At 41.4% G+C, this 22094-nt stretch overlaps 1 protein-coding gene across 4 annotated transcripts; it reads right to left on the bottom strand.

Annotated features, from left to right (window-relative positions):
• Window positions 1-372: 372 nt before the first annotated feature.
• arsh (arylsulfatase H) lies at window positions 373-21691 on the bottom strand. Of its 4 annotated transcripts, none has more exons than XM_052143140.1 (11): window positions 21618-21691; window positions 18592-18632; window positions 18353-18499; window positions 18033-18154; window positions 16210-16332; window positions 14126-14549; window positions 12458-12594; window positions 12037-12171; window positions 10058-10220; window positions 9787-9908; window positions 373-1704 (listed from the first exon to the last, which is right to left on the bottom strand). In XM_052143140.1, exons 1-11 carry the CDS (start codon window positions 21621-21623, stop codon window positions 1325-1327), a joined length of 1800 nt encoding a protein of 599 aa, XP_051999100.1. In that variant the 5' UTR covers window positions 21624-21691; the 3' UTR covers window positions 373-1324. The 4 variants fall into 4 exon arrangements, with proteins under 4 accessions (XP_051999100.1, XP_051999101.1, XP_051999103.1 ...); XM_052143141.1 differs by having other exon boundaries at window positions 18592-18629; window positions 21618-21646; XM_052143143.1 differs by lacking the exon at window positions 21618-21691 and adding an exon at window positions 20962-21348.
• Between the last annotated feature and the right edge of the window lie 403 nt (window positions 21692-22094).

Below are 22094 nucleotides of genomic sequence, written 5' to 3'. Positions count from 1 at the left end.
CTCATTTCTTTGGTGAAAGAGCGCCACCTTGTGATTCAGCGTGAACATCATCCCTTTCTTAAATGTGAAATGTGTCATTTCTGTGACACCAAACACAATTGTAACCTCTCTGAGCAGCCCGCCATTAAGATTAGCTCAACCAATAAAGATTTTCAGTGAATAAAGACTTAAATTCGGGGTTTGTTTCTTACACAAAGGTTCTATTATGATATTTATGGTGCTTTGTCTTTTTGGAGCTTGACAGATGTGTTGTATGTAACGTTGTAAAAGAGCTGCATCTTCTTTTGTATTCCACAGGAAAAATAACCGCATACATGTTTGGAACGACAAGAGGGTGAGTAAATAATGACAGAATCTTCACATTTATGTGAATTATTTCTTTAAATCTTTGGATTGATTTAATTATGATTACACCTGACAATACAAGCACAGGATGATTTTTAATCATTAATGTATTTACATTTGAGCAATCAGCTTTAATATATATATATTTAGTAGTGAAGAGCAGAACATTTCAAAACTGAGACGTTAACAGAATTAACAACATAATTGTGAAAATAATGAAGATTTGAATGTTTATATTTGAGCTGCTTCTAAATGGTTTATTAAAGGGACAGTTCACCCAAAAATGAAAATTCCCTCATAATTTCCTCACCCTCATGCAATCCCAGATGTGTGTGACTGACTTTCTTCTGCAGAACACAAATGAAGATTTTTAGCAGAATATTTCAGCTCTGTAGGTCCATACAAATCAAGTGAATGGTGACCAGAACTTTGAAGCTCCAGAAAGCACATATAGGCAGCATAAAAGCAATCCAGTGTTTTAATCCATGTCTTCAGAAGTGATATGATAGGTGTATTTTGTGAAGTCCTTTTTTATTATAAATTCTCCTCCCTGACCAGTAGGTTGTAATATGCACGAAAAATGTGAATCGACAAAACCAAAAGAAGAAAGTGAAAGTAGAGATTTATACTACAAAGTGACTTAAATATTGATCTGTTTCTCACCCACACCTATCAACATCACTTCTGAAGACATGGATTAAACCACTGGATTATTTTTATGCTGCCTTTATGTGCTTTTTGGAGCTTCAATGTTCTGGTCACCATTCACTTGCATTTTGTTGTATGGACCAACAGAGCTGAAATATTCTTGTAAAAATCGTAATTTGTGTTCAGCAGAAGAAAGAAAGTCATACACATCTGGGATGGCATGAGGATGAGTAAATGATGAGACAATTTTGTAATTTTTGGGTGAACTGTCCCTTTAAGTTCAGAGTCAACGCTTCTATTTTTCAAGCCATAATAAACTCGTCCTGATGTTTTATATCCTTCGTGCTGTGTTAGTAGAAGTCGAGTCACTCTCTGAGCACAAGCAGAATGGGAACGTCCCGCAGCACGGCTGTAACCACGGTTTCCACAGGATGTTCGCCCAGGTCAGCTGATTTTCCGCAGGCATTAGTGTTTTGCGATGCCCCTTCACAGCCAGCTCGACTCGCTGCAGCACCTCAGCGTACCGTGGTTCAGTTTCTGCTGAGAGAGGACGGCTTTCTGACGGATCCCCGCTGAGGTCAAACATCAGAGGAGGGTTGTGAAACGTGACAAACTCTCCATAACACTGGCAGATCTTTGTGTCGTAACAACCAACGGCTCCAGGAGGAGAGAAGTTTGGAGTGAAGAAATGTACCTTGAAGACAGAGTCACCTGAATAGGTAAAGAAGACAACAGTCTTTATAACGATTTCAGCCGTTTGGCTAACTCCAGCTTAGACTAAAGAAGACATATCAGCCAACCTGATGTAAGCTAACCTGAATATGCTACATGATTGACAGGCAGAGAGTAATAAATAAAAAAATCACATACAGCACCTTTAATCTTAATTATTAAAATGAATAACAATATGCTATTTAATTACATCTGTAGTCTATGATTAGTTATGATAACCAGATGAACATCTTCTCAACATGATATCTCAATATCTCTTTAGCTAACAACACACAGACAATTATAACCTTTCATGTCTTTATTGAACACATCCCATTAAACAATCACAGTGCTGTGGAAAAAGTATGTGAACCTCTAGGCTAAAGACATCAACAAAAGCTAATTAGAGTCAAGAGTTGGTAAACCTGGCATCCAGTTAATAAAACGAGATTGTAGGTGTAGGTTAGAGCAACTTTGACTTATAAAAAGCACTCACAGTGAGACAAACTGTCTATAAATGGAGAGGATTTAGTACTATAGGTACTCTCTCTAGAAGTGGCCGTTAGATATTCATCTGTCCACAGTTAGACAAACTGTCTATAAATGGAGAGGATTTAGTACTATAGGTACTCTCTCTAGAAGTGGCCGTTTGATATTCATCTGTCCACAGTTAGACAAACTGTCTATAAATGGAGATGATTTAGTACTATAGGTACTCTCACTAGAAGTGGCCGTTAGATATTCATCTGTCCACAGTGAGACAAACTGTCTATAAATGGAGAGGATTTAGTACTATAGGTACTCTCTCTAGAAGTGGCCGTTAGATATTCATCTGTCCACAGTTAGACAAACTGTCTATAAATGGAGATGATTTAGTACTATAGGTACTCTCACTAGAAGTGGCCAGTTAGATATTCATCCGGTCCACAGTGAGACAAACTGTCTATAAATGGAGAGGATTTAGTACTATAGGTACTCTCTCTAGAAGTGGCCGTTAGATATTCATCTGTCCACAGTTAGACAAACTGTCTATAAATGGAGGTGATTTAGTACTATAGGTACTCTCACTAGAAGTGGCCGTTAGATATTCATCTGTCCACAGTTAGACAAACTGTCTATAAATGGAGATGATTTAGTACTATAGGTACTCTCTCTAGAAGTGGCCGTTAGATATTCATCTGTCCACAGTTAGACAAACTGTCTATAAATGGAGGTGATTTAGTACTATAGGTACTCTCACTAGAAGTGGCCGTTAGATATTCATCCGTCCACAGTGAGACAAACTGTCTATAAATGGAGATGATTTAGTACTATAGGTACTCTCTCTAGAAGTGGCCGTTAGATATTCATCTGTCCACAGTTAGACAAACTGTCTATAAATGGAGATGATTTAGTACTATAGGTACTCTCACTAGAAGTGGCCGTTAGATATTCATCCGTCCACAGTTAGACAAACTGTCTATAAATGGAGAGGATTTAGTACTATAGGTACTCTCTCTAGAAGTGGCCGTTAGATATTCATCTGTCCACAGTTAGACAAACTGTCTATAAATGGAGGTGATTTAGTACTATAGGTACTCTCACTAGAAGTGGCCGTTAGATATTCATCCGTCCACAGTGAGACAAACGGTCTATAAATGGAGAGGATTTAGTACTATAGGTACTCTCTCTAGAAGTGGCCGTTAGATATTCATCTGTCCACAGTTAGACAAACTGTCTATAAATGGAGGTGATTTAGTACTATAGGTACTCTCTCTAGAAGTGGCCGTTAGATATTCATCTGTCCACAACTAGACAAACTGTCTATAAATGGAGATGATTTAGTACTATAGGTACTCTCTCTAGAAGTGGCTGTTAGATATTCATCTGTGCACAGTGAGACAAACTGTCTATAAATGGAGATGATTTAGTACTATAGGTACTCTCACTAGAAGTGGCTGTTAGATATTCATCTGTCCACAATTAGACAAACTGTCTATAAATGGAGATGATTTAGTACTATAGGTACTCTCACTAGAAGTGGCCGTTAGATATTCATCTGTCCACAGTGAGACAAACTGTCTATAAATGGAGATGATTTAGTACTATAGGTACTCTCTCTAGAAGTGGCCGTTTGATATTCATCTGTCCACAGTGAGACAAACTGTCTATAAATGGAGATGATTTAGTACTATAGGTACTCTCACTAGAAGTGGCTGTTAGATATTCATCTGTCCACAATTAGACAAACTGTCTATAAATGGAGATGATTTAGTACTATAGGTACTCTCACTAGAAGTGGCCGTTAGATATTCATCTGTCCACAGTGAGACAAACTGTCTATAAATGGAGATGATTTAGTACTATAGGTACTCTCTCTAGAAGTGGCCGTTAGATATTCATCTGTCCACAGTGAGACAAACTGTCTATAAATGGAGATGATTTAGTACTATAGGAACTCTCTCTAGAAGTGGCTGTCCAGTCAAGATGACTCAAAGGACACATCGCAGAATGCTCAATGAGGAAATAAATAATGATTTACACTCCACAACACTACTGGGAAAATGTTTTGTGGACTGATGAAACTAAGGTTGAATTGTTTGGGCATAAAAAGGGATCCCATACCAACATGAAAACATAATTCCAACGGTGAAAAACGGTGGAGGGAGCGTCATGATTTGGGGCTGAACCACTTGCCATAATTTAGGGAAAACTGAATTCCCAAGTTTATCAAGATACCCTACAAGATAGTATCAGGGTGTTTGTGTGCCAGCTGAAGATCAGTAGACGTTGGGTGATGCAGCAGGACAATGACCCTAAACATCGAAGTTAATCCACTACAGAAGGACTTCAAAAAAAGAAAATCCACCTTTTGGAGTGTCCCATTCAGAGTCCAGACCTGAACCTAATAGAGATGCTGTGAGTGACCTCAAGAGAGACACCAGACATCCTAAGAATATGAGCTGAAGCAGTTCTGTAAGGAAGAATTATCCAGAATTCCTTCTGAATGATGTGCAGGTCTAATCCACAGCTACCCAAACACTTGATTGAGGTTATTGATGCCAAAGGAGGATCAACCAGTTATTATATCCAAGGGTTCACTTACTTTTTCCACAGCACCGTGAATGTTTAAAGGGATGTGTTCAATAAACACATGAAAGATTATAATTGTTTGTGTGTTGTTAGTTTAAGCCCACGGTTGTCAAACTGGGGTACGCGTACCCCCAGGGGTACGTGGACTGATTTCAGGGGGTACGCGAAAAAATATCTAAGGGACTGTTCGTTTTTTATTTAAGGGGCTACTGGAGGAGTTTTGAGATCTGTAGTCAAAAAAGACGTGACCCTCCCTTCGCCAGCAATAATTTTTTCTATAACCCTCCAAAATGATTGTGAAAAAAGGCATGACCCTCCCCGATAATTTATTGATTACTTCTGTACTGGTTTGCGCTTGGCAAAGATGTTCAGATAGCCATTGTTTTTTTTGCAACCAAACGACTAAACTCCTGCTTTCTCATCTTACTAGGGCTGTAACGATAGACCAAACCTACAATTCGGTTCGTATCACGATTTTTGATTTTAAATTTGAAAAAAATCATGTTTTCGGTGCTGATGCAGTGGTGACGCGTTCATGTAACATGCAAGGGTGGCGCTGCCAATAAAGTATCTAAAAGCTGCCACAAAGAACCGGCAAAAGTAATGATTATGAATATGTCAAATATAGCAAGGAGACATTTTAATTGTTTATTAATAAACAAGTGTTTGTCAGTGTCGGCTGCAAAGATGAAGTTGGCGATGTTGACTCGCGATCTTCAGTAGTGAACGCGCCAGAGAGAAATGCGCATTTCATACAGATTACATAAGCAGAGAGTCTGATTTCTTTTGTTTTGAATTGTTCTGTTAAAAAGTAGACATTTCAAGTTTTCTATATATTTCTCAGGCCTGTGAGGCAAGTACCTTATACGCTGTGTTTCGGTTCATTTATTAGACGAGAGTCCAATTCACGCGCCGGCGCCTCCGTGTCATGATGATCTATTTTCTACTATATTTACTTCTTATTTATTAAATCCAGGCAATTGGTTGATGAAACATTGATTAAAATTAAGATACAATTAATAAAAAACGAAATTCACTTTAAACAAAGTTTTAAAGTCACTTTCAGAGCGGTCATGTCCGTAACGGAGAACTGTCACGTCCGTAACATTGTTTTTTTCCTCATAAATGGGAACACGAAAAATTAAATAAAAATAATATTTTAAGTTCTGTGGAGGCCGACCCTCATCCGGTGGGTAGTATTACTTTTGTTTTGTGCAGTGTAGTTCATAGAATTACTAAAACATATTTTGCCACAGGTCTAAAAGTTAAAGATTTTTTGTGTCACGTCACATGTGTATTTCCCTCATATTAAATATAAAACGCATGTGTAGACTGATATTTTTCTAATGTCTGGAGCTTTATTAAGGGAGTATGGATATATAAACAGACATTTCAGTATTAAATGCATTTTCTGAGAATTTATATTTCAAGTTTTGACTGCAAATGTCACGTCCATAACGCTGGAATTGCCCAATTTTAAAGAATTTATCCTCAACTAGTTTTTTGCCGTAGGTCTACGTATTTTATTATATTAACTTCTACTAATAGTAATTTAAAAATGTGGTAGCCCTACATCTAACACATCACACTCCACTGTTATGGTGGCAATTTCAGTAGATTTACTCACTAACATTGTTGTGGAAACACAATAAGAATGGAAACTAAAATATGGCAGTATCGTGCTACAGCGCACACATCAGCTACAGTTCTGGGTCCTCAGTCCCAATACTATAAAACTCGACGTAGCCTACGTTCACTTCACATGTTAATGCAGCGGTAGAGTTACACTCACATGACACTGCACTTATTCGCAATCACAAAAGTTCATTATTTGCTCGTGCTTTAAAGCTTTGCCGGGTAAACATTTCATTGCCGTTCTGATCTGACATGATCGCACTTTTTCTATTAACAAAATATTCGAGAGTGGAGATTGGGTTCATATCTGTTTAAAATCATTATATTCAGCACATTTGTATCATATGTTGACTTTTGATGAGATTTGTATCATATTTTTATGATTCTATTCACTATTCTCGACAAAATTGATAAAAATAAATATTATCAAATAAAAAAACCTTGTTGTTAACAATTGGTGGTGTTGGGGGTACTCCGGAAGATCTATAATGTCTCAGGGGGTACATGCCTGTTAAAAGTTTGGGAACCACTGGTTTATGTAACGTCTAGTGCTGACACAGGACAAGACGGACAAGAGGTGCCGTAGGGGCCTTTAGGGGCGGAGCCGTAGGAGGCTCGGTAGGCGGAGCCATAGGAGGCTCAGGAGGCGGAGCCGTAGGAGGCTCAGGAGTCTCTGGGAGCAGAGCTGTAGGAGGCTCGAGAGGTGGAGCCGAAGGCTGCTCGAGAGGTGGATCTCTAGTAGGTTCTGGAGTCTCTGGGAGCAGAGCCGTAGGAGGCTCTGGAGGCGGAGCCGTGGGTGGCTCGAGAGACTTGAGGGGTGGAGCCCTTGGAGGCTCGAGTGACTTGAGGGGCGGAGCCCTGGGAGGCTCGAGAGGCTTGAGGGGCAGAGCCCTGGGAGGCTCGAGAGGGGCCCTGGGAGGCTCGAGAGGCTTGAGAGGCGGAGCCCTGGAAGGCTCGAGAGGCTTGACAGGCGGAGCCCTGGAAGGCTCGAGAGGCTTGAGAGGCGGAGCCCTGGGAGGCTCGGAAGGAGAAGCCCTGGGAGGCTCGAGAGACTTGGGAGGCGGAGCTCTGAAAGGCTCGGGAGGAGCCCTGGAAGGCTCGAGAGGCGGAGCTCTGGAAAGCTCGAGAGGCAGAGCTCTGGAAAGCTCGAGAGGCGCTGACTCTTGGACGGGTACGACCACTGGCGCCGGCTTTTGGACGGTCGTGGCTACTGGCGCTGGCCCTTGGACGGTCATGGCTACTGGCGTTGGCCCTGTGACGCTCATGGCTGCTGGCGCTGGCCCTTGGACGGTCATGGCTGCTGGCGCTGGCTCTTGGACGGTCATGGCTGCTGGCGCTGGCTCTTGGATGGTCGAGGCTACAGGCACTGGCTCAGGGACGGTCGAGGCTACAGGCGCTGGCTCAGGGACGGTCGAGGCTACAGGCGCTGGCTCAGGGACGGTGGAGGCTACAGGCGCTGGCTCAGGGACGGTCGAGGCCACAGGCGCTGGCTCAGGGACGGTCGAGGCCACAGCCGCTGGTTCTCTGACATTTGGGGCATCTGGCTCTGGCTGGTTGGCCGTGGCATGCGTGGGCTTGGGCTCGCTGACCAGGGGTGACGTGGGCACAGGCTCGCTCACCGTGACAGGCGTGGGCTCTGGCTTGCTCACGGTGACAGGCGTGGGCTCTGGCTCGCTGACCGTGGCTGACGTTGGCCGGAAGGCGGAAGCCCGTCTTCTTCTCCTCCTCCGGGCGGACGAAGTCGACCGTGTTGGCTCATGGACAACGACAGGCGTGGGGGCGAGCTCGCTGACCGGTGGGGCAGGTGGAAGAGGACGAGCCAAGGACGACTGGAGGGCCACCGCCGTGGGAGGAGAGGCAGGATCCTCAACCACATCCACAGTAAACAGTGAGCCGCAGTGTAGTGTCTCCTCCATGAACTCACAGAGCGTCCAGCCAATGGGCGAACCGGTCAGGCTAGCCTGGAAGAACACCACCAGGGAGGAGTCAGGATAGTCGGTGGCACTCGCTAGGTGCAGGAAGTCCCTAATGTGATCCTCCACCGGGCGGCTTCCTTGCTTCAGGTCCAGGAGGCGGCAGCATGCCCGGATAACCGCTGGATCCATATTGGTTCGATCGTTCTGTAACGTCTAGTGCTGACACAGGACAAGACGGACAAGAGGTGCGGATCCAAACGCGGTTTTAGTCAATGCATAATAAATAAAAGGGTAAAACACAAAGAAAAGTCCACGATAGGAAAACAGGCAGCTGAAACACAATGGAACAGATAAAACACGAGGAAGCAAAGTACTAACAACACTAGGATTTAACACATAAGAAATAAAAGGGTAAACACAAAGAAACATCCACGATGGGAAAACAGGCAACTGAAAACACAATGAATCAGATTAAACATGAGGGAACAAAGACACTAAACAGAACTAGGAACTCGGGTAAAGGATACAGACCAGGCTAGACGACATACCGGAAACAAACAACGATCAACAGTGATTAACCAAAGAATCAGGGTTTAAATACACTTACAATGTGGAGACTGAACGAGACACAGGTGAAAACAATGATGAATGCAGGCGGTAAGGGAGGCCGGGAATTGTGGGAAATGTAGTTTAGACAAGGACAGTGAAACACGGGGCGAACAACAAGGAAAACGCGACATGGAGCGTGAACGGTGACGGGTGAAACGGAAAACACGGAGCAGACCAGGAAATATGACATAAACGTGATAGTGCGACAGAGAACACAGGGCAGACAACGGGGAATCGTGACAGTTTAAGCACATTGTGTTTGTCTATACATGTGACTTTGATGAAGTTTAGATCTCATTTTATGAGCAAACCAGCTCATTCCAAAGGGTTCACATACTTATTCTTGCCACTGTATATAATTACCGGTATGCATTGGCTCTGAAATGGCTCAAACATTGGAACAACCATCATTTTATCCAAACATGCATTGTAGGCAAGTAGATTCAAAATATTTAATTAAGTAAAAATCTAATAATTAATAATGTAGGCGTGTAAAAATTACATTAAATAGTTTTCATGTATATGCACCAATATATACAACATGGTTATAAAAAGCTATATTTACCTACATATTTTACTACGGTCGCATTTTTTTATTTATATAATAACGTGAAGCACCTTGAACTGCTCTGAGCCACGATCACAATGATTTTAATGCACTTTTATTTTGGCCAGTGAGTTTCCTGAAGAGTTTGTCAATACAATAGTTTCATGATACCAGTCTCAAAAGTATGAGAGCATTAAGATCAATTCATTTCTGTGACAAAGTTCAAACTGTCCATTTTAATGAATTGATTCATAACTCTGATTGACTTATTTCATGTTATGTTGTGTACGTGCTGTGACTCACTGTCGGGAGGGTGCCAGCGTGCAGCGTTGAGATACATGCCACAGTAATGAAACATGAACTCGTGCTGCGAGCGATCCGTTCTGCCCTCTAACAGCGGCATCAGATCATGACCGTCCACAATTCTGACCGCAAACACACACAAACACAATCACTTCACAACATCATCATTCAATTTTAAATAAGCATTTGCACAACTGAAGAGTCAATGGCAAAATATGATTGGCTACTTGCTATTGACTACAAATATAATTACAAGCTAGTGTTATTTTACCGGTCTTGTGGTAGCTCTCCGCCCGCTAGCTTGACCAGTGTGGGATAGACGTCCATCAGACTTGTCGGCTCAGTCACTTCTTGCCCCACGGGGAGTCGCCCGGGCCAGCGGAATATTCCGGGCACGCGAATGCCCCCCTCCCAGCCACCCATAGCTTTACCACCTACAAACAATAACACACATTTGCTGTATCAATGGTCACTGTAAACACTAGGGGAGACAATATTTTGTTTTAATTGACTGTTACAGATTTTCATTCCATCATTTTGGTATTAAATACTTGAAATATATGTGCAACATTTATAGAAGTTAATATAGCTGCAAGCATCAATTACAGGGCCAAGCTCGCCAATAGCAAACATTTTGATTGAATTTAGAATTCCAATGATGATTTTAAGCTGGGTGGTGAAAAAAGACACTTAAAGTGTATATATAATGTGCTAATAACTTTTGACCAATAGGTGGCACTGTCACCAAATTGATACGGTGTTGTCAGGGCTTGGGCACAATGCCACATAAGAAGTTTCATGCCAGTATTCCAAAGCGTTCATGAGATGAGAGCCTCAGATCCTTATTAGCATCTTGCCTTATCATTTGTTTATGTGTTACATGAGAACGGTTTGGTCTCATCAAAAATTGCTTTTTGTCACGAGTGTCCCTTGCAAATTTAAGGAAGAAGTAGGGGGGCATTCATCAAAAAAAGGTTGAGAACCAATGTTCTAAAGTGTTGTGAAGATACAGCCTCACATCACATCCATTAGTGAAACTTTGAGTTGTTGGTGGCTCTAGAGGGTTTGAGTATGAGGCCCCAAATTGTAGTTTAAAAGCCAAAATTGAAGTTATTTAACTGCTTTTAACCAGTACGCTGTGCTGTCACCAAATTTATATGGGATTGTCAGGGCATGATCAAAATGACACATGCACATTTTCATGCATCAAACATCTTAGGTTCGTTAAGTAGGGTCTGAAAATTATCTGACCCAATAAATGCTATAGGAGGAGTTCGAAAAAGTAGGTTTTTAAATAAGCATTTTTTTTTTTTCATTCTGTTATATTTTTTTTACCACTAGGTGGTGCTGGCCCTAAACTTCTCAGGTACCTTTATGGCATGGTGCCGATGATACATACCAAGTTTCGTAATGATAAGCCAATTTGTTTATAAAATATAGCATTTTTTTGTTAATTAGATTAGGCATCATTTGACTCTGTAGGCCAATAGGAATATTAAGAGATCAGTCTCAATTTTAGTCCAAACTCCAAACTATTCAGAAGTTAGAAGCAAAAATAGCCATATTTCATATTTCTTGCCCATTAGTTGGCACTGTCATGATGCCTGTGACATATACCAAGATATATCTCCACAACATCTTTTTCGTGCTCACCATCAAATTCACTGAAGCATTATACGAGAACAGTTTGGTCTGTTAAAATGTTTTGTCATGAGGGTCCCTGGATGATACATGCCAAGTTTTGTGTAAATCAAACATATGGCTTAGGAGGAGTTTGAAAGATTAGGTTTATCGGAAAATGTAAAAAGGGCGGAAAATACGGTCAGGCGGAAATTGTAACAATGGTGTCCATTCGACTCAGCATAAAAAGAAGTCCAACTTTGAACTTATGGTGGTGCTAGAGGGTTTGTGTTAGAGACCCAAAATTTTCTATAGTATAAGTTCAGACCGTCCTCTAGTAATGTGCCAAATTTTGTAACTTTCCTCCAAATGGTTCTATGGGATGACATAGACTTCAATGGCGGAAGAAGAAGAAGAAAACAGTTACAATAGGGACTCCGTACATTCAGTGCTTTGCCCCTAATTACAGAAGTGACAAAAAGTCAAACATACAAGAACCTCCATGTTTTAACCAGCAGTCCTGTCCTGTGTGTGCAATGTGAGTCTTTTTATGTATATTTATGTAAATCGACTGTGTTCTCTCTGTATACTAGTGTGGCGTTAATCCAATGTCATGATTTCACAGCATACCACGATAGATGCCGTTCCAGCCTCCTTTCTGACTACGAGCATCTGAGTCTTCGATGTAACCGCCGTGATCAGATGTGAAGTACATCATGGTTTTATCTGACAGGCCGAATCTTTCAATGGTCTGTACCATTCGACCTAAAACATCATATTTACTGTGAGTGCATACAATCAAACATTTAACCTTTACTGAGAGTCACAATGAAACAAATAATACTTTGAAGCTTTCTAGACATTTCTGTCATTACACATATTATACGCATCTGCTAAAGGACATGGGGGAAATTACACCTCCGCTAATTGGGTGAGTGGGCACAGTTATTAGCTGAATCTGATACATCTTAAAATAGCCATATTTGGGTAGATTAATCAGACAGGTTAATAAATGACTCTATAATCAATCATGACATCTGTTATCTCTTACCAACCATCCAGTCGACTTCTTCAACATTGTCTCCATAAAGACCATGTTTGCTCTTTCCGGCGAAACCCTCGGACACAAACAGTGGCGTGTGCACGTGTGCAAATGACAGGAAGAGCAGGAAGGGCCTGTCTCTGTGTCTGTAATCATAAATCAAATGATCGATAATCACTTTCAGCAGAAACCAGAGAAGTTCCCTGCCTAGGGCACATGAGCGTCAGCAAATGTGCGTGGGAAGACAATGAGGCTAAACACTGATCTGTCAGGACAAGTCGAATATTTTCTGCATTAGCACACTGACTGTGATGAAGTACGCAAGCATGCATGCTAATGAAGACAAAAATTAGGGCATTCCTAGTGAATCAAAATCTCAAATCAAACAAAGAAATTATATTTTGCATGAAGAAAATGAAGGACCATTAAGAGTAGGGATGGGAATCGTAATGATTTTTAACAATGCCATTTCCTCTTAACAATGCTGGATCAATGCTGGATCCTTCTTTTAGTATTTTTGAGGAAGAAATGTTTGGAAATAAGACAGTATTTAGGGCCTCTGAGCAATCTGTCGCCACATTCTTACAGGTGTTTTTAAACCGACCAATATATATATCATTGGGGGCCTGGGTAGCGAGTATTGACGCTGACTATCACACCTGGAGTCGTGAGTTTGAATCCAGGACGTGCTGAGTGACTCCAGTCAGGTCTCCATAGCAACCAAATTGGCCCGGTTGCTAGGGAGGGTAGAGTCACATGGGGTAACCTCCTCGTGGTGGTGATTAGTGGTTCTCTCAATGGGGCGTGTGGTGAGTTGTGTGTGGATCGTGGAGAGTAGCATGAGCCTCCACATACTGTGAGTCTCCGCGGTGTCATGCACAACGAGTCACATGATAAGATGCGCCGATTGACGGTCTCAGAAGCGGAGGTAACTGAGATTCGTCCTCCACCACCCGGATTGAGGTTTTGACAAACGGCACCTGACCTTTCCAACTTATCGCCTTCCATTGGAACAGCTGCTAATCAGACATCTACGTATGTATATCTATGGTTTCAATAGAACGGCTTGGTTCAACAGTATAACAGCAGCCTCTAGAGGTTGTCAATGTCAATGTATCATGCAAAGAAAAGTGATTACTTCAAACTACAGTCTCGCATAGACCTATATCCACACTTTGCTTTAGCTCTGTTCCAGCATTGGAAGGTCAAATATAATACACATTCTCAAAGTTTGTAGTAAAACAATCATAACTGTGTCATTTTAATTATGCAACCTCATCTGTCAGCATGATGTCGGTGTACGTGTGTCACGTCATTGTTTTGGATGCTCACGTCACTGTAACTTAACACTTCAGTTCACTTAACGGCCACAGGTGTCACTAATAACAAGCGTTTCTCAATCGTACATACTGCACCTGAATAAGAGATGTGTGAAACACACTCGCACCTTAAGAAATTTGACAATTAATATGCCAATTAATCGCGAAAGCCCTAAAAGTGTCAATTAATCGTCATAATCGCAATTAGTTGCTTGATAATTAATCGTGACAGCCCTATCCAGTAATGAGAATCTAATAACTGAAAATAATGAGAATTACAAGGATGCATTACAGTAATCAGAATTTGTGGTGAAAATGTGCTTAAATGTAAACCGACTTCATTTTCATTGTTTATCACCTCTCCACAAACTTCTCTGCTTCCCTCATGAGTCTTGCGTTGAGCGTCTGCAAGTTTATCGGCTGCTCCACCACCTGCTCATTCCTCATGATGATGCAGTTCCACATGCGCAGGAGTTTAAAGGGCACGTACCACACCATGAAGCACAGAACTGCGAGGACGGCGAGGAACACCAGGAGTCTCACGCTGACCTCCAGCAGGCCGACGGCTCGCACCAGCAGCAGCGTTAGAAACCCGAGTGACACCAGCGCCGACATCTGCCACAGCGTTTGCTGCAGATCCACCAGCACGTCTGAACCTTCGTCCGGCTTACAGTCGTTAAAGTTAGTGAAGGGCAGACCGTAGAAGAAATCAAAGCCGTGATTGTTGGGATGGTGACAGTGATCGTTTCTGCTCTCACAGTTCACACCTAAATGCCACTTACCTGCAGAGGAAACATCATTAGGTCTCTTTCCAGCTCTTTCGACATTTAATCGTGCAGGATATCAAATATAGATATTGATCCCACTTTATATTAAGTGTCTTTACTATGTACTCACATTAACATACATAATACAATGTGAAAATTTTAATGTTAATTTGAGATATCTGTGATGTGAATTTACCTAGTAAGAAATTAAAGATAAAAAATGAGTGATGTCATAATTTTTACTATAACAAATGTAACTAATGATATGCATAAAAAAACGATTCCATTCCCAATATCAGGAATTAGCATTATAACTTGCGATAATTAAAAAGTTGATATCTATAATTCATATTTTGCATGTGATTAAATGTCGAAACGGCTTGCAATATTTCCCACGTAATGACAGTTTTACTAGTAGTAACTGTCTCCGGTGGTTTAATCCATGACTTCAGAAGTGATATGATAGTTGTGGGTGAGAAACAGATCAATAATTTAAGTCCTTTTTGCTATAAATTCTCCTCCCTGACCAGTAGGTGGCGATATGTAAAAATGCTACTCACCAAAAACACAAGAAGAAGAACTCTTAAAAGAGATGAGCTCTTAAGTGGCGTTCACACTGACAGCGACTCCATCCCATTCATTTTCAATGAGAGCACAGCGACTTCCGGCGACACGATCTGTCACGACCATTGGCGACCAGATGTGACCGTGTCCAGTGACGCGACAAAGTGGAGACAAGTTTAACTTTATTCAAATGAAGAGCAATTTACGGGAGCGACAGCCAATAGGAGAGCAGATACTAGAGCTCACTTGATCCTTCTCTCTCTCTCTCTCAGCTCCTGCAGTAATGGAAAGATCAGGGGATCCACCCTCTGCAGCAGCTCATCAAACTGGGTCCTGTCAAGCCTAAAGTACTGCTGCAACCGGACTTCATCCAGCCACAACTCCTGCACCAGCCGGTGGTACTCACCATGCTAACTCAGAGATTTAATGGTTTTGTGGACCCTGACAGACCGGCGTTTGCGTTTTCGCCGCAGATAAACAGCCGCTATGGCAAACAGCACGCCTTGTTTCTCATTCATCTTTGATATAAAGCATTTTATGTACTGATTCATTTATATTTAGTCTTTTCCCTCCAAAATGTTGCTTTTAGCGCCAAGAAAACTGATTCGCTGTCAAGAGCAATGGAATGGCATCCGTGAATGTAATTTATAAACGTTACTAGGCAACCGGTAGTGGGAACGCCCACTAGTGACCTAACCGCCACCCACTGGCGACCTGCAGCGATAAAGTCACTGGCAGTGTGAACGCAGCTTTAGGAGGGCTCTTTGAAAGTGGAGATTTATAGTAAAAAAGGTCTTTAATATTGATCTGTTTCTCACCCACACCTATCATATCACTTCTGAAGACATGGATTAAACCACTGGATTACTTTTATGCTGCCTTTATGTGCTTGTTGGCGCTTCAAAGTTCTGTTCACCATTCACTTGCATTGTGAGGATCTACACAGCAGAAATATTCTTGTAAAAATCTTAATTTGTGTTCAGCTGAAGAAAGAAAGTGTCACGCATCTGGGATGGCAAGAGGGTGAATAAATATTAAGAGACTTTTTTGGGTGAACTGTCCCTTTAAGATATCTATCTTCTAGGAAAGCCTTGATATGTATGTGTCTTACCCACGATGCCAGTGTAGTACCCCTGCTGTTGCAGACGTTTGGCGAAGGTGGTTTCATTGGGTGGAAGCCCTCCAGATCCTCCCAGGAATAAAATCACCTGCACTCTTCCTGTGCTGCCCAATCCTGTCACACATATAAACATCTCACATTTACATACGTTCAAGTACCTCGGGGTCTTGTTCACGAGTGAGGGGACAATGGAGCTGGAGGTTGGCCGGAGAATCGGGGCAGCGGGGGCGGTATTGCACTCGCTCTATCGCACCGTTATCACGAAAAGAGAGCTGAGCCGGAAGGCAAAGCTCTCGATCTACCGGTCAATTTTTGTTCCTACCCTCACCTATGGTCATGAAGGCTGGGTCATGACCGAAAGAACTAGGTCACGAGTACAAGCGGCCGAAATGGGTTTCCTCAGAAGGGTGGCGGGCTTCTCCCTTAGAGATAGGGTGAGGAGCTCAGTCATCCGTGAGGAGCTCGGAGTAGAGCCGCTGCTCCTTTGTGTCGAAAGGAGTCAGTTGAGGTGGTTTGGGCATCTGGTAAGGATGCCCCCTGGCCGCCTCCCTAGGGAGGTGTTTCAGGCACGTCCAGCTGGGAGGAGGGCTCAGGGAAGACCCAGGATTAGGTGGAGAGATTACATCCCCACACTGACCTGGGAACGCCTCGGGGTCCCCCAGTCAGAGCTGGTTAATGTGGCTCGGGATAGGGAAGTGTAGCCAGAGATTATTTAGCAGAGACGACCCACTTCTATTCAAATGAATGGGAGAAACTGGAACGCTCAACCAATCATCTCTGAGCACCCAATGGTCAATGGATGTAGAAAGGAAGTCTCGCCTAATGGTGCGTTCACATACATAGTGAAGCGAGCGTTCCACGCAGCGCGTTTACATACAAAGTCAATGTAAAGATGTGAATAGACACGAATAGATGTGAATGAATGGTGCAACTTGAACACCAGAAATCGTTTTATTCGCACAAATTGACATTTTTCAGCTCGAGCGAAAAATCCGCATGACGCGTTGTCGCGAAAGCCTATCAGCATTGAGATTATCCGGATGTCCCTTACATACTGAAAATTTACTTTGCATTGTATGTGAACGCACCATTAGAGGTAAAAGAGCCAATCACCTTTCAGATACAGACATCACCTGTCAATCATCTCTAAAACGCACATGCGCAAGCCGGGAAAATTGCATTTTAGCATCATATGAGGTCAAGAAGCACAATTTATGATTCCAGTGTTGTCAGATTTTATTGCTGATTTGAAATATGTTCTTTGATCGTATTCTTGACTAGCCGTTTTTTAGATTTCTCCATTCAAGTAGAGAGGAGCTGCAAAGCCATGACTGGAAATAGCGTCCCGAGAGCGTTCCCACCCACATTCGTTCCCCGTAAGACCCCCAGGAAAAAGGTGGATACATTTCCAGTAATGCCAGTGCAGCACATATCTACTTGGATGGGAGAACACTGAAATCTCAAAAACGTCTTAACTGGCTCATATTACACTAAAAAAGCCGTTTTCCCGGCTTGTATAGTTAATGTGCATGCACGCTTTAGAGTTGAGTGACAGGTGATAACTGTATCTAAAAGGTGATTGGCTCTTTTACCTGTAAGGCGGGACTTTCTAAGTCCGTTGACCGTTGGGCGCTCAGAGCTTCTTGGTTGAGCGTTCCAATTTCTCCCATTAATTTGAATAGAGTGGCCCGTCTCTGCTAAATAATCTCTAGCTCAATGCTCCTCCTTTGTTCAGGTGGAACTCCAGCATCTTATAAACACAGAAATATAAAAGAGAAATGCTTCACGTGTTTGACAGACTGTGTTTGTGTTACCTGAGCGTAGAGCGTAGCGGCCGGTCATGAACGCCGTTCTGCTGGGAGTGCAGAGAGGCGCAGCCGCGATGTGTTGAGTCAACTTCACCCCATCTGCCGCCAGTCCGTCGATGTTTGGTGTTCTTCAAACAGATGAAAACAACTGTGACTGTCGCTCACTTTCGAAGAAAGACATTTACAGATCAATTAACCTTTCGCTAAGCTCCTCCCCTCTTAGTTACTATTGCTAGGGCTAGAGGTTTCATGAACAGTGCAATCTTCCATAAAACGTGCTGTAATATATTCGCGTGAAGGGTCAAAGTAAGTGTAGCTTTATTTACCTGATGGTGTTGTTTCCATAGCAGCCGATATCTCCGATGCCCAAATCATCTACCATCATGAGAACAAAGTTTGGTCTGGTGTCATCAGCTGCATTTGTGAAATACTGTCTGGAATGGACAAGGACCAGAAAACCAAAAACATACGACCTGCAAATGCACACAGCAAAATTACATTCGTTTAATCTAATGAATCAAGCACTGTCAAATCATCGTTAATGAAATATGCAAACTACACTTACCTGCATCTTATCATTTCCATCAGCATCTGTGTAAACTTCTTCTAAAGGGCACATAAGATAACGTGTTAAGATTGATGATCCGTTATCAATCCGTTATTGTTAAACATACTGATAATCCAAGAACATTTATCATTCGTTCAAAATTGTGTAATAAATAAAACTTAAAACTTTGGTAATTATGGTCACTGTAATAAAAACATAACTTTACTATAGTAGTGCCATGTTTTTTTGTTTGTGATGGAATCATGGTTTTACTATAGTAATATTGTTGTAACCATGACTGTAGTAAGCTAACCATGTTTGGGTTTTATTTATTAAATTTATTTGACCATAGTTTTCGTTTTCTTGTATTATTACTGTGGTTTCTATGGAGCCCCTAAGAGGACAGGGTGGGAATTGCTTTTATGAAATTGTTTTGTGTTCCCTTGCAGTAAGTTTTGCGTTCTCTCGCAATAGTTTTAAGTTCCCTGGCAATAGTTTATGTTCCCCCTCAATAGTTTTACGTTCCTTCACAATAGTTTTGCATTCCCTCGTAATAGTTTTGCGTTCCTTCGCAATAGTGTTACGTTCCCCCTCAATAGTTTTGCGTTCCCTCGCAATAGTTTTGAGTTCCTTCGCAATCATTTTTTGTTCTCTCGCAATAGTTTACGTTCCCCCTCAATAGTTTTGCGTCCCCCCTCAATAGTTTTGCGTTCCTTCGCAACAGTTTTACGTTCTCTCACAATAGTTTTGCGTTCCCCCTCAATAGTTTTGCGTCCCCCCTCAACAGTTTTACGTTCCCTCACAATAGTTTTGCGTTCCCTCACAATAGTTTTGCGTTCCCCCTCAATAGTTTTGCATTCCTTCGCAATAGTTTTGCGTTCCCTCTCAATAGTTTAAATTCCCTCGCAATAGTTTTGCGTTCCCTCTCAATAGTTTAAATTCCCTCGCAATAGTTTTGCGTTCCCTCTCAATAGTTTTGCGTTCCCTCTCAATAGTTTAAATTCCCTCGCAATAGTTTTGCGTTCCCTCTCAATAGTTTAAATTCCCTCGCAATAGTTTTGCGTTCCCTCTCAATAGTTTAAATTCCCTCGCAATAGTTTTGCGTTCCCCCTCAATAGTTTTGCGTTCCCTCTCAATAGTTTAAATTCCCTCGCAATAGTTTTGCGTTCCCTCTCAATAGTTTAAATTCCCTCGCGATAGTTTTGCGTTTCCTCTCAATAGTTTAAATTCCCTCGCAATAGTTTTGCGTTCCCTGGTGATAGTTTACGTTCCCTCGCAATAGTTTTGCGTTTCCTGGTGATAGTTTACGTTCCCTCGCAATAGTTTTGCGTTCCCTCGCAATAGTTTTGCATTTCCTGGCGATAGTTTACATTCCCTCGCAATAGTTTTACGTTCCCTCGCAATAGTTTTGTGTTCCCTCGCAATAGTTTTGCGTTCCCTGGTGATAGTTTACGTTCCCTCGCAATAGTTTTACGTTCCCTCGCAATAGTTTTGTGTTCCCTCGCAATAGTTTTGCATTTCCTGGCGATAGTTTACGTTCCCTCGCAATAGTTTTGCGTTCCCTGGTGATAGTTTACGTTCCCTCGCAATAGTTTTGCGTTCCCTGGTGATAGTTTTACGTTCCCTCGCAATAGTTTTGCGTTCCCTCGCAATAGTTTTGCGTTCCCTGGTGATAGTTTACGTTCCCTCGCAATAGTTTTGCATTTCCTGGTGATAGTTTACGTTCCCTCGCAATAGTTTTGCGTTCCCTGGTGATAGTTTTACGTTCCCTCGCAATAGTTTTGCGTTCCCTGGTGATAGTTTTACGTTCCCTCTCAATAGTTTTGCGTTCCCTGGTGATAGTTTACGTTCCCTCGCAATAGTTTTGCGATCCCTGGCGATAGTTTACGTTCCCTCGCAATAAATTTACCATGCCTTTACTACAGTAACTATATTTTAACCTTATATTTGTAGTGAAACCATAGTAATTAAACAGGAAAGCGAAAACTATGGTAATAAAAATCAGAATTTTGTTGTTATTATGGTTTTACCACATATACCATGGTATTTGTAGTAAAACCATAGTAACCACAAGATTAATCATGGTTAATCTATAATAAAAATAAAAAACATGGTTACTTTTCAGTTACTACAATATTACTGTAGTAAAACTATGATTTCACAATATATATTTTACCATAGTTTTCATTTTCCTGTATTATTACTATGGTTTCACTAAGAATATCATGATTCACATATGGTTACTGTAGTAAAACCATTGTATAATTATTGCGAGTACACGCAAACAAACCACTGATGAGGGAACCACTGATCTATAATATACATCAGTGGAGGGAATGCAAATCTATTTTAGAAAATAAATAAATAAATAAATAAATAAATCCCAACCTGGTACTCTGTGTTTCTGTGGCCCTATTATCATCATCAAACAGAACTGCAAAAATAAACGTTGTTTCCAAACAGATTTCCGAATACGCCCTCCGCCTGCTATTGGTCATACTAATAGATAGTCCCGCCTCCAACTCACGTCATTGCTCGAGCCAATGTTGCAGTGATTCCGACCACAAAGCCAACACTTTTAGGTGAAATCAAATCAAACTATGAATGGTTTATGTAAAGTCGTCTCTGCATACTAAACTAAGATACGAGAAAGTATTTCAGCATCGGATAATAAAAACATACATCAGCGCTACACTTTAAAAAACGCGTCTCGCGACACCCGCGTTCTGTTATACAATTTGCGTTGCGTCACACTGTTTTTAGCGTTCGGTCTGAACCACTTTTGGACCCTGTCTGTAGTGTGTACTTCAGTGTACTTCTGTACTTTTGTGTACTTCAGAAGAACAGCAGCACAATATCCGGGATATTTCCCTGTTGCTGCGACGTGAATGAACTAGTTCGTAACATTAACAGACAATTGGTTTCAATTGACAGTCATTCATACATACAAATAATAAATAAATATTTAATACGGTTATCTATACTTTATGTGCACAAAGCAGACCAGCAGCTTCAATTATTTTATGCTTCATTCATGGGCTTACCTTCATAAACACCGATTGAATCGCATACTTCACTTCTCACCTAAGATTTCACATTTCTTCTGCACGCGAGAAATATTTACCGTAAATGCTGATGTATGTACACCAACACATTAACAATCACACCTTAAAAATGTAAATAACTTGTAAAAGTCATTTTAAAATGTATATATAGTTTGACTAGTTAATGTGTTCCAGCTGTGCTTAAATAAAAGCACAGATATAAATGTACACAGTTCATTAAACATTATATTAGACACTGTACGGTAGTGATGAACAACGGTCCATTCATTGCGCATATTTTTAAAGTATGTGTGACTGGAAAAACTGTTTCTGAACAACTCAAGTATTTATATATAAATGTGTGCAGTAATTGATTATTTGCACAAATATTAAAAGATCTAAATCTTGAAAAAGTGTATTTTATATACATTATTTAACATAAGAATTAACTTTATTATAATTCATGTTATTATATAT

This window comes from Xyrauchen texanus, chromosome 14 (genome assembly GCF_025860055.1).
Source record: "Xyrauchen texanus isolate HMW12.3.18 chromosome 14, RBS_HiC_50CHRs, whole genome shotgun sequence".
Classification (NCBI taxonomy): domain Eukaryota; kingdom Metazoa; phylum Chordata; class Actinopteri; order Cypriniformes; family Catostomidae; genus Xyrauchen; species Xyrauchen texanus.
Note: the sequence above shows the minus strand (reverse complement) of the source record. Positions and strands in the feature narration are given on the sequence as shown.

Bases quoted from the DNA above. Each gene is read 5' to 3' on its own strand.
- arsh (XM_052143140.1), bottom strand. The intron at 12,595-14,125 runs GTGATAAACAAT...TTATGATTACAG, and splicing joins GCAGAGAAGTTTGTGGAGAG to ACACAGAGACAGGCCCTTCC. The intron at 1,705-9,786 runs GTGAGTCACAGC...TTACCTATTCAG, and splicing joins ACGCTGGCACCCTCCCGACA to GTGACTCTGTCTTCAAGGTA.